General features: G+C 35.2%; 1 protein-coding gene across 14 annotated transcripts in view; it reads right to left on the minus strand.

The window, feature by feature from the left end:
- Positions 1 to 16,478, minus strand: part of LOC106875748 (protein FAM219A-like) — a 103,868-nt gene that overhangs the window by 35,875 nt on the left and 51,515 nt on the right. For 11 of the 14 annotated variants that reach the window (XR_016240664.1, XR_016240661.1, XR_016240659.1 and 8 more), the window contains one exon: positions 753 to 833. The exons of the other annotated variants lie outside the window; for them this stretch is intronic. Coding sequence is in view for 4 of the 11 variants with exons in the window: in XM_089347143.1 (XP_089203269.1) it covers positions 753 to 833 (81 nt within the window). In the remaining 7 variants the exon portion in view is untranslated. The remainder of the gene's footprint in view (positions 1 to 752; positions 834 to 16,478) is intronic. 14 annotated transcript variants of the gene reach the window in all.

Genomic DNA, 16,478 nt, shown 5'->3' on the forward strand with positions numbered 1-16,478 from the left:
GTGTGTGTGTGTTCAGTATGTAAACCATTGGTAATAAAATTTAAACATAAATAACAGGAGCAAATGAATAAAATTTTGTGAGAATTTCATAGGTGAGGTGGCGATGGAATACTTTAAATAGTCTTTGATAAGTCTGCAGGATTAGTAAGGAAATATTAGATTTGCAATGAATGACATAATTATAAAGAAGTTGATAAGTAGTAGGATGGAAATAATCTATCAGAAAGGGAACAAGACGTAATAAGAAGAAATAAGAAATCAGAAGGGCTAAAACTGGAGGATACTAGAAACTGGAAGAAGAGAAAGAGAACAAGATAAGTACAAAAGAGAGTTGGGTGAAAAGGAGAGAGAAAGGAGATGAGTGAAATGATAGTGAACAGAAGAGAGAGAGAGAGAGAGAGAGAGAGAGAGAGAGAGAGAGAGAGAGAGAGAGAGGGAGAGAGAGGGAGAGAGAGAGAGAAAGAGAGAGAAAGAGAGAGAAAGGAGGACAAAGATATGAAGAGAATATGAAGAAAGAGGAAAGTTACAGAGAAATTTGAGACAGGGGGGGGCAGAAGCAGAGGGAGGGAGGCACAGTGAGATAGCAAGGTATAGATAGTGAGAGAGAGAGACAGAAAGAGAAAAGCCGGGATAGCAATCAAAGAGAAAGAGGTAGAGAGAGAGCTGACATCTAACCAATAGCAGCAGCAGTATTAGTAGTAGTAGTAGTAGTAACAGCAGCAGCAATAGCAGCAGCAGCAGTCAAAACTCACCTGTCATCTGACATAATCGCAACTAAAGGCTGCTGGTCTTGGTTAAATGGACCACTGCTGTCGTTCTTGGAAACAGTTGACCTGAACAGACAAACCACATTACAACACCAGAAATCTTGGAAACAACACTGTACATGTGCATGTGTGAATGTCTTTCGCATTGTATGTGTATTTCAGAGTGTGTCATTGAAAATGTGCATGCACACATACATGCCTTACACACACACTAGCACACATATATAAATAAATAAATGGATGCATATGAATCTAAATAAATGAGAGAGAAGAAGAGTATTTAATAACACTAAGCAGGGTGATTTATAATTCATTGGAAGTTGAATCTTCACAAACCAATACTCCATGTTTCTTGTGACTGATCTTTCAACGAACATTGAAAAATAAATAAAACCAAACAAATGACTCCTACCCAATGTATACAGTTTGTTGATACTATGTATAGTAAAAATATTATTTGAAAGATGTAAGTTATTTTTTTTTCTGTGGTGTGAAAAAAAGCACTTTGTATATACAGTAAAGTGGTTGGAGTTAGGAAGGGCATCTAGCCATAGAAACCTTGCCAGAACAGATATTGGAGACTAATGCAGCCTTCAGGCTTCTTGGATCCAGTTAAACCATCCAACTCATGCCAGCATAGAATACAAAAGTTATATGATCAGAATTCCATCAATCAATGAGTGCATGCCATTTTATTTAAAACTTGTATGCATTTTAAAAATTGGAGCTTTTTCATCATTACTCCGCATCGCATACCATTTTTTCATTGGCCATCATGACTAAATTTAGAGTGTCATTTCAATTCATGGCAATCATTCGATAGTAGTGTGCTACTTGTCAACCAGTACCTGCTGATTGTCAACCAGTAGTCAGCTGGTCAACATGTCTTTGTTTACATCAATTCCGCAATTTCCATAAAGAAAGAGGGAAAGGGCGTTAGTCAGCAGACAGCAGGTACTCACTTTCTCTCTCTCTCTCTTAAAAACACATGTCACTTGTGTTTTTAAGAGAGAGAGAGAGAGAGAGAGAGAGAAAGAGAGAGAGAGAGTGATAAGTGACATGTGCTTTTAAGAGAAAGAGAGAGAGAGAGAACCTGCTGACTAACACCCTTTCCCTCTTTCTTTACGGAAATTGCCAAATTGATGTAAACAAAGACAGGTTGGCCAGCTGACTACTGGTTGACAATCAGCAGGTACTGGTTGACAAGTAGAGCACTACTATCAAATGATCGCCCAATTCATATTTACAGAGAATTTATTTGGAATGGCCATACAATAGAATTTTTCGATAAATTAGACTGCTGTTTTCCAATTGAATATATGACACATGAATAAGTTCAAGATATAAGTGAATCAAGGCACTTGTTAATGATAGATATTGGTGATGACTTTGCAAAGACTGTCACAAAGAAATATCCATCAGAAAGAATATATTATTTGACAAGTAAATTGTAAGTAAAGAGAAATAACTGACATGTCATAACATGACTTCCCACATATGAAGTACTAAAAAGTTCCCCCACTCCACCCCTGCTATTTTTCAATAATCATCTAAAGGTCAGAAATTAGAAACTTGACATAATGGTATGTGAAGATTAAGATTCTTATATGTGTGTATATATACATATATATACATACTGTGTATGTATAACATGCATTATGAAATAAAAAAGAAAGTCAGCAGCAACAAAACAATATACAAGTAATAATAATAATAATAATAATAATAATCGTTCTAAAATAGGTGCAAGACCAAAAAAAAGTGGGAAGAAAAAACAGTTAATATTATTAACAACAGTATAAAACCAGTACTTATTTTATTGACCCCAGGAAGATGAAAGGCAAAAATAGATCTTGGGAAAATTTAATTGTTGTTGTTATTATTGTTTCTAAATTTGATATAAAACCCTACACTGGTGGGTGGGGGGGATTGAGAGTATAATTGATTGAATTAATACATTTGATACATCTTTTATAAAACACCAGAAGAATGACAGGTAACTTGACACTGGTGGGTGTGTAAAATTTAGTAATTCTTTATATTAATAATTGTTTCCAACATACACATAGGATTTGAAATTTAGGCAGAGAGGTTAGTTGGTAAAATCAGTACATGACCAGTACTTTATCAAACCTGGAGGGATGAAAGACAAAATTGGCCAAGGCAGGATTTGAACTGAGAATGTAAAAAGGCAGAACAAACACCACAAGCTATTTTGTCCAATGCTCCAACCATTCTGCCCATCTGAACAAGAATAATATTGATTTCATTATAATGATTCCTAACACAGGCACAACATATTTGCTAGCATAGACCTGAATTTTGGGAGTAGAGTTTAGCTGATAACATTAACACCAGTGACTGACTGGTACTTTATTTTATCAACTCTGAAAATAATGTTGAACTTGGTAGGATTTGAACTCTGACTGTAAAGATGAAAAACAATTATCTCAAATTATGGGACAAGGCCAGCAATTTCAGGGGTGGTGGGTACTTACTTTATCAACCTTGAAAGGATGAAAGTCAAAGTCAACCTCAATGGAATTTGAATTCAGAACATGAAGACAGATGAAATGCTGCTAAGCATTTTACCTGGCGTGTTAATGATTCTGCCAGCTCACCACCTTAATTCTAATACTAATATCAATAATTAAGAACTATTAGCACAAATTCTATAAAGAAATGAAAGAAAAATTGAATGTCCTTTTAATTACTGTTAATCAATAAATGGTTATAAATTTATTTCTGATCTAAAAGATAAAATTTTAATGTTAAAAAAAACAGCAAAAAAGGAAACATTTTCTCCATATCCTTCATAGAAGTTGACAGATGGCTTCAGATTTACAGGAAAGAGAGAAAACTGGGCTCATCCTGTTATCCTATTTTGATTGAAATACATTACCTTTGTTTTAATCAGTTTTGAAAAGACTGAAGAATTTATTAATACATTATCTGTGTTAAGATGGTGCTGGAAAATATATCAACATGAAATTTTGTTGGAAGGTTTTAATTTAAACTACTTTAAAACAAAGGCTTTTTTTTTCATTGAACCAAAGGTGATCTCAGGCAAGTTGGTAAAATGAGATTTATACATTAAGCTAATTGTAATGGCATTAAACTCATTTAAATTACATGAACTGCTCCCAATGAAGAAACCAGCCTCCATCATAGATAAAGTTTCAAACTATTGCGACAGAAGCAGCAGATATTTTTCTTATGATTTTGTTTCCCAACTGCCACCACTTGGTTTTATGCTGAGCTCACTTCATTTTCAGGCATTAAAAAAAAAAATCTGAAAGGTTATTTTTACCCTTTGAAACTTAATTTTAGTTAAATGAAACTAGGGTGGCAGTAATTAACACGCAGGATTGTTAATTCTATGTTAATGCAACAGTATTAAAAATAATATCTGTGCAAACCTTAATATTATTTTGCTTACATTTTTGTATAGAATGAAGCAAGTGTTTATGTTAAGTGGGGATCTAACAAGAAACATTTATAGATAAGGCATTAAATGTTTGTCTAAAGAAAACTCTAGAACTCTTTTGCAAGAAGTGATTGCTGATGATGAAATGAAAAGCACTAGTTTAAGAGGATAGAGGATGGCAGAGGAGACTGTAGTACTCTGTGTTACATGGGCTTTATCGTCACTCACAAGCAAGTATGACCTGGTAACTCATACTACACTTTTGTTAATTCTTTCAGAAGTAGACAAACAGCTCTTTCAGACTCATCACTCTTGACCTAATAGAATATTCAAGATGTGACAGTTGGAAGGAGAAAGAGCTGCACTAGCAATCAGTTGGTACTCATTTTCAGTTGATTAGACTGGAGCAACATGAAATAATGTGCCTTACCCAAAGACACAAGCCACTGCTTGGTTCAGGAATTGAACCTATAACCTTATAATCATGAGCTCAACACCCTAACCATTAGGCTACATGTCATATAGCAGCACTAAAAAGTATGAAGGTATCAGTTTCTAGATCTAACTTGTTATGACACAGATGTTAAGTGACATATACCACTGTACTAGAGAATATACATTAAACTGGTTTTCTATTTGATGCGAGCAGAATAACTGAACAATGTCTTTTTCAACAACATTAGTAGAGATTATCTTCAAGTGGCAATCTCTGAGACTATACCACCACTTCTTGATGCTCAAAATCTCATTAATATAAAAGACTAGCAGAAATACCCGGCTTTGCCCGGGTTAAAGAGAATAATGAAATCTAAAAACGCTGTCTAGACTACGCAACCCTCAACTGTTAGTAGCTACGATACCATATTTCTACATTAATAACTCTCCAATCCATGCCAGCATGGAACATAGACATTAAGTGGAATGCCAGTCTCTCATCTGGGAAGGCCTTGAAATCAATGTTACCAACTGGGGACTATGTGCGTCGCAGTGATAATAAAAAGACTCAAAGGAGGTCTGCAACGAAATAATTTTACTCAACACTTTGCAAGTGAATCAGTGGAGGCAAAGATGCGTCTCATTTACTTGACAATTTATGCATCACATTGCAGAAATCACAATGTAAGTATATCTGAAAGGGTAGTCTTACACTTGTACCGTTGAATTACAAATAATGCTCATCTGTTATGTTCGGGTTAAAATTTCATCAACATCAAAAATATATGAATTTTCATGGGAGTTATGGCCGTTATGCATAGAATATAATTTCCAAATTTCTTAAAGATCCATTCAGTACTTTTGACGTAGTTTTGGATAAGAAAACAAATGACTAATGTGTGTGTTTGTGTGCATGTGTATGTGTGTGATGGGTGTATATATGTATAGATATCTGTATGCATGTATATATGTGCACATATTACATGTACATCTATATATATATATACATCTACACATATGTATACATATACATGTATGCATATAGATCTATATCTATATATATATCTATACATATACGTGTACATATACATCTATATGTATACATATACATCTCTCTCTCTCTCTCTCTGAAAGTATCTGTCATTACAGTATTGAAATGTGATTGTTTCAGTCAGTGGAATAACGTGTACATATACATCTATATGTATACATATACACATCACGATAATCAGTCATCTACCGTAGCCTAGTCGTTACTACTCCCCAATGTAGGATTCCTCACCATACAGGTGACAGGTACAGCTTTAAGATGCATTATGGATCTATAGCAATTGGAAGGGCATGACTCAATAGAAACAACAATGTGTGACGTTTGGAGTAAAGGGAAATGAAAGTGTCGCCTCTGGAGTTTGCAAATGACCACTCTACCGATAGGTAACTGGGCAGAAAATATTTACAATCAATAAATGTCTTAGAACAACCAGTCACTCATCTGGGAAGGCCTTGAAATCAATGTTACCAACTGGGGACTATATGTGTTGCAGTGGTAATAAAAAGACTCAAAGGAGGTCTGCAACGAAATAATTTTACTCATCACTTTGCAAGTGAATCAGTGGAGGCAAAGATGAGTCTCATTTACTTGACAATTTATGCACCACATTGCAGAAATCACAATGTAAGTATATCTGAAATGATAGTCTTACACTGTTGTACCGTTGAATTACAAATAATGCTCATCTGTTATGTTCGGGTGACCCTATAGCTACCAATGGTACAACTGTATTCGTCTTTGCTTAGGAAAAATGACTAAATTGTGGGTGTGAAGTCCCCATGAAGGGGTCTTTATAACTTCTAAGAAGAAAAAATTTTAGAAATATTACTTTATTTGTGTGTAATCTGTATGGTTAAAATTTCATCAACATCAAAAATATATGAATTTTCATGGGAGTTATGGCCGTTATGCAAAGAATATAATTTCCAAATTTCTTAAAGATCCATTCAATACTTTTGACGTAGTTTTGGATAAGAAAACAAATGACTAATGTGTGTGTTTGTGTGCATATATATATGTGTGTGTATGGGTGTATATATGTATAGATATCTGTATGCATTATATATGTGTACATATTAGATGTACACCTATATATATACATCTACACATATGTATACATATACATGTATGCATATAGATCTATATCTATATATATCTATACATATACGTGTACATATACATGTATATGTATACATATACATCTCTCTCTCTTTCTCTCTCTCTCTCTCTTTCTGTGTGTGTATATATATATATATATATATATATATATATATATATATATATATATACACACACACCATTAAAGTGAAAGTATCTGTCATTACAGTATCGAAATGTGATTGTTTCAGTTAGTGGAATAGTTTCATTTTTAAAGTGAAAGTATTTGACATGAGTGTTTTTGTTTCACTTTTGACATGTAATATTTAAATAGTGGAGGAGATATGATGTTGCTGTGGGCTCGAACTATGCAAGAAGTAAAAAATTTTTTTTGACTAAAACACATAAGACATGTGTAAAATTTGAATGAAATTGGTTGTGTAGTTCTCGAGTTTTAGGGAAACACACAGACAGACAGACAGACATTCTCATTTTTATATATATAGATAATAATGTTAGTACATGTAGTTCTTTGTAAACAAGTAATTGCAGACTGGCCCAGAAACTTATGCTAGCAGCTAGTATATATATTGTAGGTGTTGTTTAGTCCCAGGTCCACCCTCCATTTATGATGCATTTTAAAGGAAATTTCTAGTTTAATTTCTGCTATTTCTAGCAGATAAAGTGACAACATAGGTTCCCTTGTTTGGCTTGAGCAGAGAGTATATTGTAAAGGTTGTTAACCAGTATATTCGATGCACTTCACCCACTTTCTAACTCAATTATAAACTTCAAATACAACATGGTTGTTTTTATGTACATTTTCAATTGTCATGCTTTTTGATTAGTGGATACTATAGTAAAATAGGCAGATAGACAAGGGGACTAGTCTATGGTGTGCAGAATTATACCTGTAAGACCAGCCAGGTTCAGTTTATCCATGCCACTGTAAAACCAAGAGCCAGCACTGTATGTAACTAGAGGATGGAGAGAAGCCAACTTTTACAGAAAGAGTGCATGAATCAGTAATATTTCTGCTAGAGAAAGAGGAAAGCAAACAAATTTCAATTAATTAATGCCTGAATTAGAAATGGATCCTTTTTATGTTTGTAGAATTTGCAATGAAATACTATTTTCAATTAAATATAATTGAGTAGAATTTAAATCCATCTATTCTCTTAACTGAATTTTAGTTATGATATTTAAGAGATTTTCATTAAATATTAGTGTTACTATTTAACAATTGAATGTCACCCAGTAAAAGTAAAAAGGTTTATTTTGAGGCAAACAGTGTTAGTTTTCTTTCCAATAATTATAATAAACCCTAACAGATATCATCAACCATCAATGAATCTAAACCACTTCTAATCAGTTAACAAATGATTTGAAGTAGTCTAATAAAATAGATTTTATTTTCTTAATATCTCTTACAACAAAGCTGTCATAGATACAGGACAGCTTGAAACTGGAGTTAGTGGAAATAAAGTACTTTTGATTACATGCATAAAAAAAATAACTACTGGAATAATTTACATGCATATGAGTGTAAACTTTAATGTGTTTAAAAATGTAAAAATAGTGTTCATAAAAAGCACAAAAGTTAAGTTGAATACATAGAATAAATAAATAAAAACAATTTAAAATCAGCCAACAGTTATCATAGGCATTTTGTTGCAATATGAAACTATCAAAGAAAGAAGGCCTCTGTTTGGTTCAAAAAGGTCTTATTCAATATAAGTTTTTAGGGGTCTTTTTCATTTAAACAAGAAAGTTGAAAACTTTTTCCACTCCTTAATTCCTGCTGACGTAAGGAATCTATATTAAATAGATAATGTAAATACCTAACAAAAAAAGTGTCTGTTTTGCTTCAAGTAGCTAAGATGTAATTGTGTAAGAAAAAAAATACAGAAAATAAAAAGTTATAAACAAAAACAAATTTGTAAAACAAGAGGTCACTTAATATTTCACTGTATTTAGTGTATAAATTAAATCAATTCACAACATTGAAAGATTGTTTTAAAAGAAAAAAAAAATTATTCTATCTACTATTAGCAAAGGATTTCCTGCAGAACAACATTTTTTTAAAAATTTGAATATTTGTTTCATTTCTTCAATAACTGAATCAAAATTTCTACTACACTGGATTGTAATGGCCATGTCAAGCAATTCAGATATTTGCTTTGTGTTCTTTCAACAGGCTCTTAGCACATACCTCAGTACCATCTCAATACAAAAATAAGGGCTTCTATTTTCTCTAGTGAATGCTACAAGCTACAAGTCTCAGACCCTAAATGAGATTCCTAGTTCTACTTATTTCATTTAAATTGCCAATGTCATTAGTATTTTATTTTATTCATGTTCTCAATGCTATGGAAAAGGCACCCAGTATACCCTGTAAAGTGGTGGGCATTAGGAAGGACATTCAGCCACAAAAATCTTGCCAAAGCAGACACTAGTGACCAACACATCCCTCAGGCTAGTTGGATCTTGCTGAACCATTCAACCCATGCCAGCATGGAATACAGATGTTTGATGATGATGATGATGGGACAGTCAGAGTAGGCAAAGCATTGTATGTCCACCTGTGTGGGTGGCATTAAAATAAATGTTCAGTCTGAACATCTGTAAGGAGACTTAATGTCAGGACTTTCATTCCCCAACAGTCAAATAACATACATTATTGTCATAAGTGAAGACAATTCTGAACCAATAATTCACAAACAACTACTGAGTTATGACACTATGTAATGGGGAAATGGAATCATTATGATAGTCAAAATAGGACAAAACTTAATGCAATATTTAGTTTCACCTCATTAAATTTTGATTTTGAATCTTTCCAAGGTCAATTTTACCTTCCAGTCCTGAAGTTGTTGAAATAAAATACTGAGGTTCATAGAATTGATTGTTCCTTCACCAGAAATTTACGCCATTTTGCCTTGGTCACATTGGCCAATACAAAGACTTTGTAAAGCAGAAAGGACTCTTTTGTCTTGCAGGGAACAAAGCAATCTCATTACTACCAGTACCGCTATAAAATGAACCCAGTTGTAAAGTGGTTGGTGAATGAGGAGACAATATGGTCATATGGATCTTTAATCTTAAAGATATGTCAAGCTCTTTAGTGCTGGTGCCATGATAAAATGCATCCAATACACTACATAAATGGTTGCTATTAAGAAAGGTATCTAGCCATAGAAGCCATAGTAAATGTAAAAATGTTTGAGTGAAATGTGGTCTCCTGACCTATCTATGGTGATAATGACCTTAAATAAGAACTGTCTTAAACTATGACAACCAGTCTAATATATATGAATATATATTGATAATGACGATGCCTATTCATTGATTCAGTCATATATTAAGTTTAGAAAATATTGCTCCAAGGCAGAGCCAATATTTTAAAAACAGAAAGGAAAAAAAATCAGTAAAAAAAAAAAACTATTACTGCAAATCTACTTTCAAGTTTAGAATAGCTTCAGTAGAGTTGAGTATGCATAACCTTAACAGGATGAGACAACAATGGTTTCTGATTTTGTTACATGACCATGAATTTGAGGAGAGTATTGTAGTCAATTGAATCAACCATATTTTCTAAATAGTACTTATTTTATTAATACTAAGGATAAAAGGCAATCATTAGTGGGATTTGAACTCAGAATAAAGAAAGAAGTAATCTCTTTCAGACAAATACTCTCAGTCAACCATACTACCGTTTCCACCAATTTAGTACTCTCATAATATTAATGACAAAATCAAGTCAGCATGGGAGCCTCTATGCAGTCACATAACTGACTACAAATAGAAGTCAAATCTCTCTCAGATCACATCCCACCATCTTAAAAAAAATGAAGAGGTCATAAAATATTAATATAGTGCAAGATACTTTCTGACAAAAAGATTAGATGGCCATAAATGTATCAAGGTCGTTTAGTCCAAGCTATATAACACTGCTAATCTCTTATTAAACTAACATTGTTGACTGATAAAAAAAAAAAAGAAAAAAACCAGTAAGACTCAGTGATTCTAATCCTAATATATCACAACAGAGAGCTTTACTATTTAGTCTTCTAAGTAACCATATCATTTCAGGCTCTATATTGGTTTCAAATTTTGGCACAAGGCCAGAAATTTTGGGGAGAGGGGGTAAGTCAGTTATATCGACCCTAGTGCTCAACTGGTACCTATTTTATCAACCCTGAAAAGGGATGAAATGCTACTAAGCATTTCTTCACAGCCTTACTTCAGGCTCTACATTAGCAACAGCAAAAGAAAAGAAGTAATATTTGACAAGATCACAATCTGCTTGTAGTCACAACACAAAACATAGTTTAATTTCCTTAAACCCTTTAGCAATCAGATTACTCTGTCAAATGTATTATTTATTCACATTGCTTGCAATTCACATTGATTCAAATTAATCATGCATTATCTGATAGCTTTGAGATTTCAATAATGTGATTATTTATTTTTAGAATGACATTGTTGGGTAGGTGTGAGAGGCAGGATCTGGTCAGTTTGAACATAAAACAGGTACAGTATTTGCACCACATACAACTGGTTTAAATGCTAAAGGGTTAAAGAACATCAGCTAAGAATCACATCCTAATTACAAGCATAGTTTACTAATTTACATTTAATTGAAATCAACCTGTACCAGAATAGGAAAACATTTGTTTGAAAAATTCATTTATCAAGTAAATTAGAAATTCTAAACTCTAAATATGAGTAATAGATTTTAATGAGCTGTTATTCTACAATATGACTGACCCACAGCAAAAATAAGAAGAGTAATTTCTGTCTATATTAATTATGAGAGGTGAAATTTCTAATAATAACCTACAACATAACAATTAACTATATCTGTTTCCTTCTTAGCTATCATAGTTGAGGTTATTGATTAGCCATGCTCTAAGCTATTTACTACTGAACTATATATATATATATATATATATATATATATATATATATATATATATATATATATATATCTTTTGTGTGTGTGTTTGTGTATTTCATGGACTTTCAGATAAGAGGGATGGCTGATAACTTATGAATCTCCCACCACCACACACACAAGCCAATTTGATCAATGTGGTTTGGATTCCATTGGTCTATGTCTATAGGAAAAATGTGGATGGGAAGAGAATTCCAGAAAATAGTTCTGAAGAAATAAAATTAAGCAACCAATTTTACTTCTTCATGAAAGATGGTTGTAGTGGAGGAGGTGAAACAGGTGTGTTAGTAATTATAGCATGTTAATGAAAGTTTGCTAATTACTCAGAATTTTTTTCTGGATGCAATCTAAAATTAAGTAGCAGCTGTCTGCTTCCCTCCATCCAACAAAATTGGATAAATTGCAGGGGACATGGGAGATTCAACTTGGAAATTGATAAAGTTGAGTCTGAGATTATCAAACATGAAATTTAGAGCACCAATTGCTATCCTCAGCAAGAAAAGATTAAAGATCCTCTTGCTCCTATTGTCTCCACTCATTCACCAACCATTTTGCAACCAGGTACATTTTATGTTTGTACCACTAGTAATGAGATTGTCATGTACCCTGCAAGACAAAAGGGTCCTCATTTCTTTACAGTCTTTGTACAAGCTGATATGATTAAAGCTCACAGTAAAACATTTTTGGTGAGGGAACAATCAATTCTATCAACCCCAACACTTGGTTTTTGACTCCATAACAATGGAAGGTAAAAATTGACCTTAGAATTTTGAAAACATATTTTTCTGAAATGAACTCAAAATTTGTTAATATTAGAAATATTATAGGGTGCCATACTCAGAGCTCATAGAGTGCCATCCTATATGAATTTAGTTTTGTTACTCTACGTTCTGGGTTCAAATCTTCCCAGAATCATTCTGTGTCCTCAAATTTGACAAAACATACCAGTAATATACTGGATTATTCAAATATTACAAATAGAGCAATTAAACCTTATACAATAGAGGTAGGCTCACAACTAGTTTTAATTTCTGCTTAATAAATCTGAAACTTCGAGAATATGTAAAGAACACACACACACACGTATATTGTAACTGTACAATAATAGTGAAAGTTAGAATCCATGGATTATGCTTAAACCCCATTGGAAGTAGTGCCTGGTTTCCTTAGGTGAAGTATACCATTTCCTATACTGAGAAGACCAAGGAGCTCCCTAACCCAATTTCATGACTATATTTTTGAATTATTTGGAGAAGGAGGTGTAGTAATCACAGTATTTACAAACCTTGGACTCATGATGCCAATGCATTTTTAACAAACTTCTCAGGTTGATATTTTGGGAGAGGAAGGAGTTGAACACTGCAATGCAGATTGTTAGTTCAAATCCTTTATTTCAATAATGGTACACCTTGCTAACTCAGAGTAGTAATAGTAGTAGTAATGGGAGAAGTGAAACAGAGGTTGAGTGTGTTAATAATTGTAGCATGCCAAATGAAAAGTTTGCTGTTCAATTGGATTAACTTTTTCTGGATACAATCTACAATGTCTGATTGAATAGCAACAGCCTGGTCCCACAAGGCTGAGCTGTTATTTAGAATTTATGAACTGTGAAGAATAACTGCAGTCTTTGAGAAATAGCCTTGAACTGTGTTACAGATTAGTATTTGGACCAAGTTTGTTTATTTCTTAATACTATACAGGATGATCAATTCTGAACTTAAATATAAATCATAAATGCATGCACAAATATCAGGATAAAGTTAAAACAAGCCTGGACAAGGAGAAAAGGAATTTGTAAGGACTGGAAGAACGGTGGTAGCAGGGAATTGTACCAATCTGCCAGAAGGGAAGCTAGGCGACAGGTTTATTTAGCCAGAGGGGAAGCAGATAAGAAAAGATTTGCCAATGTTCTGCGCCGTGAGGACCAAAGACTCGAGGTATTTCGTGTTGCAAGACAGTGTAGGAGAGAGAATAGTGATGTCGTAGGAGAGAAATGTGTTCGCATGGATGATGGTACGCTTGCACTAAATGAGGATGCAAAGAAAGAGGTCTGGAGATGCCACTACGATAGATTGCTTAATAAAGAGAATGAATGGGAGGAAGAGAGCCTGCCGTATGTCGACCCAATAGAGGGACCAGCTATCCGAGTTGATAGTACCAGGGTAGATAAAGCAATTAAGAGTATGAAGACAGGGAAAGCCCCCGGCCCATCAGGAATCACTGCAGAGATGCTCAAAATATCTGGCAGTGTTGGCTATAGCCTAGTCAACCGTATTACGAACCAGGTGATACACGAAGGAGTCATACCCAATGACTGGTGTAGCAGCATCATAGTCAACTGCTACAAAGGTAAAGGTGACGCTTTAGATACAAATAATTACAGAGGCATCAAGCTGTTAGATCAGGTTATGAAAGTTACAGAGAGGGTCATAGCCCAACTAATTAGGGAGCGAATCAATTTAGATGAGATGCAGTTTGGGTTCGTGCCAGGTAAAAGCACTACTGATGCCTTATTTCTAGTAAGACAGCTGCAGGAGAAATACCTAGCCAAGGATAAACCTCTGTACCTGGCTTTCGTTGACATGGAGAAAGCCTTTGACAGGGTCCCCCGATCCCTTATCTGGTGGTCAATGAGGAAACTTGGGATAGAAGAATGGTTAGTGAGAGCTGTGCGAGCCATGTACAGAGATGCTGCCAGTAAGGTGAGGGTTTGAAATGAGTACAGCAATGAATTCCGGGTAGAGGTAGGGGTCCACCAAGGTTCCGTCCTCAGCCCCCTCTTATTTATCATAGTCCTCCAGGCAATCACAGAGGAGTTCAAGACAGGTTGCCCCTGGGAGCTCCTCTATGCTGATGACCTTGCCCTAATTGCGGAGTCACTATCAGAACTAGAGGAGAAGTTTCAGGTGTGGAAGCAAGGTCTAGAATTGAAGGGCCTTAGAGTCAACCTAGCTAAAACCAAAATCCTAATAAGTAGGAAGGTAGATAAAACACAAACCCCTTCAGGTAGATGGCCCTACTCAGTATGTAGAAAAGGAGTAGGTAGTAACTCTATAAGATGTACCCGGTGCAAGCTATGGACACATAAGAGGTGCAGCAACATCAAAGGCAGGTTAACTAGGCAGTTAGTTTTTGTTTGTGGCAGATGTTCAGGTGCAATAAAAACTGTAAACAAACAGGAAACAACTTCTATCTCATTCCAGGGTGAAAAACTAGAGGTAGTCGATAGCTTCCGCTATCTGAGCGACCAAGTTAGTAGTGGGGGTGGGTGCGCTGAAAGTGTAGCTGCTAGAATAAGAATAGCCTGGGCAAAGTTTAGAGAGCTCTTACCCCTGCTGGCGACAAAGGGACTCTCACTCAGAGTAAAAGGCAGACTGTATGACGCATGTGTACGAACAGCCATGCTACATGGCAGTGAAACATGGGCTGTAACTGCTGAGGACATACGTAAGCTCGCAAGGAATGAAGCCAGTATGCTCCGTTGGATGTGTAATGTCAATGTGAATACCCGTCAGAATGTAAGTATCTTGAGAGAAAAGCTGAACATTAGAAGCATCAGTTGTGGTGTGCAAGAGAGACGATTGCGCTGGTATGGACATGTGGTGAGAATGGATTAGGATAGCTGCCTGAAAAAGTGCCACACCCTAACAGTTGAGGGAACCCGTGGAAGAGGTAGGCCCAGGAAGACCTGGGCTGAGGTGGTGAGGCAAGACCTTCATACATTGGGCCTCACCGAGGCGATGACTACTGACCAAGACCTTTGGAAATGTGCTGTGCGTGAGAAGACCCGGCAAGCCAAGTAAGATCGTTGCCAGTGCCCCTGGACTGGCTCTTGTGCGGGTGGCACATAAGATGCACCATTTTGAGCGTGGCCGTTGCCAGTACCGCCTGACTGGCTTCCGTAGGATTTTCGAGCGAGATCGTTGCCAGTGCCCCTGGACTGGCTTGTGCGGGTGGCACATAAAAGACACCATTTCGAGCGTGGCCGTTGCCAGTATTGCCTGACTGGCCTTCGTGCAGGTGACACGTAAAAGCACCTACTACACTCTCTGAGTGGTTGGCGTTAGGAAGGGCACCCAGCTGTAGAAACTCTGCCAAATTTAGATTGGAACCTGGTGTTGCCATCCGGTTTCACCAGTCCTCAGTCAAATCGTCCAACCCATGCTAGCATGGAAAGCGGACGTTAAATGATGATGATGATAGCAGGTGAAATAGTTAGGCAAATTCAACACGTCTATCAGCCTCATTTATCTTATTCAGTTTTCTATGGCTAACCCTATTTACATTGCTCACAGATATCTTGATCTTTTTTAATACCCTAGGAACTAATCAGAACAGTGTATTGTTGCATTGTTTGAAATCTCTATTGTTGTTTTCTGGTTGGGAAATCACCTCTAATAAGTTATTTAATCTCCTGAAAGGAAATGAAAGACTTATTTATTTATCCTATTGTATAAAATAATGTTTGTCATTTAATCCCTTTATAGCATTTTCACTAAACGTGTTTAACATAATTAAAAAAGACAGTCACATTTGAAACAGTTTCTCTGATATAGTGCTAAAAAAAAAAAAATCTCAATGAAGCTACAAGAAATAAATACCTTAACATGTTCAGCAGTCTGTATTATAATACTAGATAAAGAAAATTTAGGTTCATATTGCAACTTTCTGTGTGGTCAATAGTGAAATAATAGTTTCATGCAGAATTTTAGTCAATACTAACAAATTTTGATAGATTTATAT

The sequence above is a fragment of the Octopus bimaculoides genome, chromosome 2 (assembly GCF_046866305.1).
Source record: "Octopus bimaculoides isolate indiv1 chromosome 2, ASM4686630v1, whole genome shotgun sequence".
NCBI lineage: Eukaryota > Metazoa > Mollusca > Cephalopoda > Octopoda > Octopodidae > Octopus > Octopus bimaculoides.